At 54.4% G+C, this 7,205-nt stretch overlaps 1 protein-coding gene across 1 annotated transcript; it reads left to right on the top strand.

Moving 5' to 3' along the window:
- Positions 1 to 5,456: 5,456 nt before the first annotated feature.
- On the top strand, positions 5,457 to 5,844 carry KCNE1 (potassium voltage-gated channel subfamily E regulatory subunit 1). The gene has a single exon (XM_032680185.1). The coding sequence runs from the start codon at positions 5,457 to 5,459 to the stop codon at positions 5,835 to 5,837; it is 381 nt and encodes a 126-aa protein (XP_032536076.1). The 3' UTR covers positions 5,838 to 5,844.
- The last annotated feature ends 1,361 nt before the right edge of the window (positions 5,845 to 7,205 follow it).

Here is a 7,205-nt window from a genome sequence, read left to right as displayed (position 1 = left end):
TAAACTCGGGTGGGTGTTTTTTTGGGAGAGTTGCTGGGCTTTCCTGGGGATGGTCCCGTGCAGAGTTAAGAGCTGGACTCGATGATCCTCGTGGATCCCTCCCAACTCAGCACATTCTGGGATTCTGGGATTCTTCTTCAAAATAACGTGATCCCTACCCAGCGTGTCAGAGAACTAATTTAATGTTCTGTGATCAGACAAAGCTGATGTTTTGGAGGAGAATTAAGTGAATTAAGTGCCCCCCCCCGCTTAAATGCCTCTTTTTAAGGCCACACAAGGATCTGAAGTGTTGCCCAGGCCATGGATAACCCTGGGACAGGCAGGGAGAGATTTTCCATAGACAGGTGGGGCTGCAGGAGGTGCTTCCACTCGGTGCAGAATTCCAGTTCTGTGTCCACATGGCACTGCTTCCTCCTGGGACGTGCTGCTGGCCCATCCTGGACAGGAGTAGTGTCCTGGATGCTGCACTGTTGCAAAATTTCCCGGAGGAAATGGGTCTGTCTTGTGCAATCCTCCAGAACATTGTCTGACCTACTCATCCCTGCAGGAACGGGCAGGGGAATGAGCCAGGGAGGTCAGTGGATCCTTTAGGGTGGTGGAGAAGCTTGTTGCTGGCAGAAAATTTCGGGAATAGGGGATGTGCTGGGCTGGCTTTTGCTCCGAGTGTGGCTCAGGCTTTTTGTGGGTCATCAGAGCATGAGAAGTTTCTAGGGAGCTGTGTTTTCCAAAGGTGAGTGTTCCTCTTGTCCCCCTCAGTTTCTGGTGCTGGGTTCCTGATGGTTTTGGCAGCAATTGGAGGGAGAGAGAAAGTGTTGGAGATGTTTGCTCAGCAGCAATTAGAATAAGTGTCCTCTGATTTGGGAGAGCTGAGGGAATTGTATCTCACAGAGGAGGATCTGTCATTTAACACCCACCCCTGCTACAGGAGAAACAGCACAATTCCACCTCCAAAGGGAAGAGAAATACAGCCAAAGAACCAGGATCATGGAATTATAGCTGGAAGGGTTGGCTTGGAAGGACCTTAAAGCCCATCCAGCTCCACCCCCTGCCACGGGCAGGGACACCTTCCACTAGCCCAGGTTGCTCCAAGCCCTGTCCCATTCCAGCTCCAGTTGGAGCAGCCTCCAGGCTCAGGGAGCAGCTTTTTGGGCAGCCAGGCCCATCCTGCTCTGCCTGGGTTGGGAACCAGCCAGGACTGAGGCATTTCTGACATGTGAACTGCACACAGAAGTTGCATTTGGTGCCAAAGCTCTGCAGCTGCATTTGGACTCAAAATGACAATTTACTGCTCTCTTGGGATATTCCCCACGGCCTCAGCACCTGGACAGGCACCAGGGGCTTTCCAGAGGTCCAGACTGGCCTCTCTTCTGCCCCAGCCGGGCTCAGATCCCACAGCACACGGGAAGTGTCTCCTGGACTTGCCTTTGGCAGCTCTGACACTCCGGAGCTGTGAGGATCTGGGTGTTGAAGAGATTCAGAGCAGGCCATGGAATTACAGAATCCCAGACTGGTTTGGGAGAAGGGACCTTAAAGATCACCCCATTCCAACCCCCTGCCATGGGCAGGGACACCTTCCACTGGCCCAGGTTGCTCCAAGCCCCGTCCAACCTGGCTATGAAGGGATATCGTGGATTCACCTTCACCTACTGAAAAAGGGCCTTGAGCTGAAGGAGGGCAGGGTTAGATGGGATATTGGGGAAAAATCCTTCCCTGGGAGGGTGGGGAGGGACTGGAATTGAATTCCCAGAGAAGCTGTGGCTGCCCCTGGATCCCTGGAAGTGTCCCAGACCAGGTTGGACGGGGCTTGGAGCAACCTGGGCTGGTGGGAGGTGTCCCTGCCCGTGGCAGGGGGTGGGATGGGATGATCTTTCACATCCCTTCCAACCCAAAGATCCTGTGATTCCAGGATTTATGGTGTAGATCTGGCACCTGCCTGACTGTAATGAGTGGATAAATAGCAATTCATGGGAGAGCAGGACGTGGCCAAGGCTGCTGCCAAAGGCAGGGAATTCCCACTGAATCCCTCGGGAACAGCTGCTGGACTGTGCAGTTTTGCCCCAGGTCATTCTGGACAGGGGCTGTCACTACTCAGGGATTGTCCCTCCCAAGACAGGGAGGAGGGGTCACCCCCCCAAAACCTCCTGTGGGATGGGGTGGGATGAGGTGGGATGAGGTGGGATGAGGTGGGATGGAGTGGGATGAGGTGGGATGGGGTGGGATGGGGTGGGATGGAGTGGGATGGGGTGGATGTAGTGGGATGGGGTGGGATGGGGTGGGATGGGGTGGGATGGAGTGGGATGAGGTGGGATGGGGTGGGATAGGGTGAGATAGGGTGGGATGGACTGGGATGGGGTGGGATGGGGTGGGATGGGGTGGATGTAGTGGGATGAGGTGGGATGAGGTGGGATGGGCTGGGATGGGCTGGGATGGGCTGGGATGGGCTGGGATGTAGTGGGATGTAATGGGATGGGGCGGGATGGGGTGGGATGGGGTGGGATGGGAGCCACCACCCCAGGTGAGGTCGTGGCTCACCAGGATGCAACCTGGCTAAACCAGGATGCTGATTTTAGGCTGGGCACAATCCCAATTTACAGCCCCTCAGCAGCTGTCTGGGGAGAGCAGTGAGGAGCACAAAGCCCCTCTGGTTCTGGCCCCAAACCCGAGCTTTTGGGACAGTGAGATGGGAACCCATCAGGCAGCAGCTCCCTGACACCTCTGGCTCTTCCCAGCCCTGGGCAGTCCCACTCCAAACCACTCCCAGTGTGGATTCCACACTGGAGCTGCACAGTTGAAGGCTTTGGGCTTGTTGAGATTTTGGGAGGAGGTTTCCTGGGTGTCCCTCTCCTGGTTTTGCCACCTGATGTGGACATGGAGGTGGGGGCCTCTCAGCTCCCACCACCTTCCAGGAGAACCCTGGATTAGGGAATACCTCACAACCCAGAAACCTCCCAAATTACAGAGTGAGCTGGGTGAGGACATCCAGCCTCAAAATGCCAATTCATCAGCACCTCAAGGGCCTCTGATAATTATTGATAATTGATATCAAATAATTGTATAATTATTTGGTAATTATCCCCTGCTGTTGACAATTGCTATGAGAAAACATTGCTTGTCTTTATGATGAGAAAATATTGAGAATTCAGGGAAATTCTCCCTCATTTTGAAGTTCTTGCAGTGATTTGTCAGCAGTTCTATATTTTGCAGCATCTCGGGAGGAGGAACCTCAGAGAAAGGTTGAAACTCCTCCTTCTCTTCCTTTTCTTTCCAAGGGATCTGCAAACAGCTGGGAAATGGGGATGGATTTTAACTCTTTAGTTACCCAGGGGCCAAGGGGAGCAGGTTGATGTCACCTGGGCTGGTGCCACTCGTGTCCCCCAGGGCTCTGTGGGGAGGAAAATGGGGCTTTATCCATGGAATTCCTCTGCTCTGGAGCCAGGCTGGGAGAGCTGGGGGGGTTCACCTGGAGAAGAGAAGGCTCCAGGGAGACCTGAGAGCCCCTTCCAGGGCCTAAAGGGGCTCCAGGAGAGCTGGAGAGGGACTGGAGACAAGGGATGGAGGGACTGGACACAGGGAATGGCTTCCCAGTGCCAGAGGGCAGGGATAGATGGGATATTGGGAAGGAATTCTTCCCCGTGAGGGTGGTAAGGGGCTGGGATAGAATTCCCAGAGAAGCTGTGGCTGCCCCTGGATCCCTGTAAGTGTCCAAGGCCAGGTTGGACGGGGCTTGGAGCAACCTGGGCTGGTGGAAAGTGTCCCTGCCCATGGCAGGGGGTGGAATGGGATGGTCTTTGAGGTCCCTTCCAACCAAATCATTGTGGGATTCCACGAGAATTTATCACCTTGAGCTGAGGGTTTGACTTTCAGGGAGACCCAACCCCCAGGAATGCACAGAAAAGGGTTCAGAGCACAAACCAGCCCAGGCAGTGGCATTAGAAGTTCCCTGATGGGAGTGTGTGGGATCAGCTCCATGTCTGCATTGATTGTGGTTTCCTTCAGCTGCTCTTCTCCCTGAGAACAAGAAATTGCTGTTTTTCCTGGGAAGGATGTTGGGGTGTAAGATCCTCTCTCACTTCCTCTGTCTCAGCATCTCCTTTTACAGCATTTGCGCCACAACCTGGCACAAACAACCCAAAGAAGCCTCCAGACACCTCTTGTTGCTGCAGGGTCATTAAAGGCAAACTCCTTCCTCTGCAGAGTTCCTGGAAAACATCCCTGCACCATTAAATCAGACATGGAACTCCTGCCTGGGCCTTCTCCTGGCTTCGTGCCCCAGGGTCCATTTCCAGGATGGAGTAGAAATTATTATCATGCAGTGCTTCATAAAAAAGCCCCAAAACAACCAGAGGGTTTTGCTGAGGTGCTGCTGCCCCAGATTTAAAGCTGCAGGAAGCACTGACAGGACTCTCAGGTGACAACAAGATTCCTGTCACAGAAGTCACCTCGAATAACAATCCCTCACTCAGGGGGTTGAGGGCAAAACCAGATTGTTGTCTTAGTTTTCCAGGCACATTTCAGGGAGGTGCTGGAGCGAGGTTGTCAGTCATGGCTTGGGGGAGTTTGAGAGGTTGGGAAAATTCAGGATTGTTCAGCCTGGAGAAGAGAAGCTTTGGGGTGACCTGATTGTGGCCTTGCAGGGCCTGAAGGGGCTCCAGGAAAGATGGAGAGAGACTATTTCCAAGGGCTGGAGGGACAGGACAAGGAGGAATGGCTTCAAAGTGAGAAAAAGCAGGGTTAGATGGGATATTGGGAAGGAATTCCTGGCTGGGAGGGTGAGGGGGCCCTGGCCCAGGTTGCCCAGAGAAGCTGTGGCTGCCCCTGGATCCCTGGAAGTGTCCAAGGCCAGGTTGGACGGGGCTTGGAGCAGCCTGGGCTGGTGGAAGGTGTCCCTGCCCATGGCAGGGGGTGAGATGGGATGGTCTTCGAGGTCTCTTCCAACCCAAACCATTCCATGATTCCATGATTTTCTCTTCCCTGGCTGCTGAGGATCTGGGAATGCAGTGCTGACAGGATTCCTCTGACTGAGTTACATATAATGTATTACATGTAATACATAATGTATATAATGTATGTAATATAATAACATCCTCTGGAGTGTATATAATACACTATGTACAATGTGTTATATGTAATACATAATGTATATAACGTATGTAATATAATAACACCCTCTCTAATGTATATAATACACTATGTATAATGTATTATATGTAATACATAATGTATATAACATATGTAATGTAATAACACCCTCTGGAACATAAAGCAAAGCCCAGCTTGGGGGAAATGTTGGATTCTCAGCTCAGGCTCTGCTCTTTTGGGATCTCCCTGTGCACTCTGTTCCTGGCTTGCTCATCCCTCCCCCTGGGTGGGTTTTTCCCTGTGATCTCCCTGATTTTTACCCTTTTCCAGACAGACCCCCGGTCAGGAAGGAGCAGGAAGGGCAGCAGGAGGGCGAGATGCCGGCGCCGTCCAACACCACGGCCCTGGAGCTGCTCCTCTCCAAGCTGCTCCAGGACCACCTGGAGCGGGGCAACAGCTCTGCCCCCGCCCCGGTGAGGGGTGTTGGCAGCAGCCTGGAGATCCTCTACGTGCTGCTCATGCTGGGGCTCTTCGGCTTCTTCACCGTGGGGGTGCTGGTGACCAACCTGCGCTCGCGCGGCCCCGCCGGCGCCCCCGACCCCTTCGACACCTACATCGCCTCGGACCTGTGGAGCAGGAAGGACAGGGAGCTCCTCCAGGCCAAGGTGCTGGAGAGCTACAAGCTGTGCTGCGTCCTGGAGAACCGGCTGGCCCCGGAGCGGCCGGCGGCGCAGATCCCCGAGGAGAAGTGTTCCTAAGGGTTGGAAGGGACGACGGGAGCGGGGCCTCGGGAGGTGTCCTGGATAGAACAGCTGGGACCAGTTCATCACTGGATGGGTGTAACCCAAAACTGTGTATTCCAGAGCCTCCCATGCCATTTCCCAGAAACTGTTCTCAACAGACCATTTACACCCTCTGCCCAGAGCACCCCTGACCCCTCAGGCTGTAAACTGGGTGTTAAGAGGCCTGTGAGATAGGAGGATGCTCCTGTCCTCATATTCTGATTAATATCTTTATTGATGATTCTGTTTAATATCTTTATTGATGATCTGGATGAGGGGATTGAGTCCATCATCAGCAAATTTGCAGATGACACCAAGCTGGGGGGGAGTGTGGATCAGCTGGAAGGCAGGAGGGCTCTGCAGAGGGACCTGGACAGGTTGGATCCATGGGCTGATTCCAATGGATGAGGTTCAACCAGGCCAAGGGCCGGGTCCTGTACTTTGGCCACAGCCACCCCTGGTAGCTCCAGGTTGGGACAGAGGGGCTGGAGAGCAGCCAGGCAGGAAGGGAGCTGGGAGTGGGGATGGACAGGGAGCTGAACAGGAGCCAGAGTGTGCCCAGGTGGCCAAGAAGGCCAATGGATCCTGGCCTGGATCAGGAACAGTGTGGCCAACAGGAGCAGGGAAGGGATTCCTGCCCTGGACTCAGCGCTGGTGAGGCCACCCCTGGAGTGCTGTGTCCAGTTCTGGGCCCTCAGCTCAGGAAGGATATGGAGGGGCTGGAGCAGGTCCAGAGGAGAGCAACGAGGCTGGGGAAGGGACTGGAGCACAGGTGCTGTGAGGAGAGGCTGAGGGAGCTGGGGCTGTTCAGCCTGGAGAAGAGGAGGCTCAGGGGAGACCTCCTCACTCTCTGCAACTCCCTGACAGGAGGGGGGAGCCGGGGGGGGTTGGTCTCTTTTCCCAGCAAGACAAGAGGGCTGAGTCTTCAGCTGTGCCAGGGGAGGTTTAGGTTGGAGATTAGAAAGAATTTCTTTGCAGAGAGGGTGCTCAGCCATTGGAATGGGCTGCCCAGGGAAGTGGTGGATTCTCCATCCCTGGAGGTGTTTAAGGACAGACTGGATGTGGCATCAGTGCCATGGGCTGGGAACCACGGCGGGGTTGGATCAAGGGTTGGACTTGATGATCTCGGAGGTCCCTTCCAACCCAGCTGATTCTGGGATTCTATGAATAATCAGGAGTGATGGTGAAGCTGGTGGGTCTGTGGTGCCTGGGGAGGCAGAAGCCCCTTGGAATCACTGCGAGGTCAAGGAGGGGACACACGGAGGGAATATCACGGAGTCAGCAGCTTCACCTACTGGAGAACAGCCCTGAGCTGAAGGAGGGCAGGGTTAGGTGGGATATTAG

Source organism: Chiroxiphia lanceolata, chromosome 2 (assembly GCF_009829145.1).
Source record: "Chiroxiphia lanceolata isolate bChiLan1 chromosome 2, bChiLan1.pri, whole genome shotgun sequence".
Taxonomy (NCBI): domain Eukaryota; kingdom Metazoa; phylum Chordata; class Aves; order Passeriformes; family Pipridae; genus Chiroxiphia; species Chiroxiphia lanceolata.
This window is presented reverse-complemented; position numbering and strand designations above follow the sequence as displayed.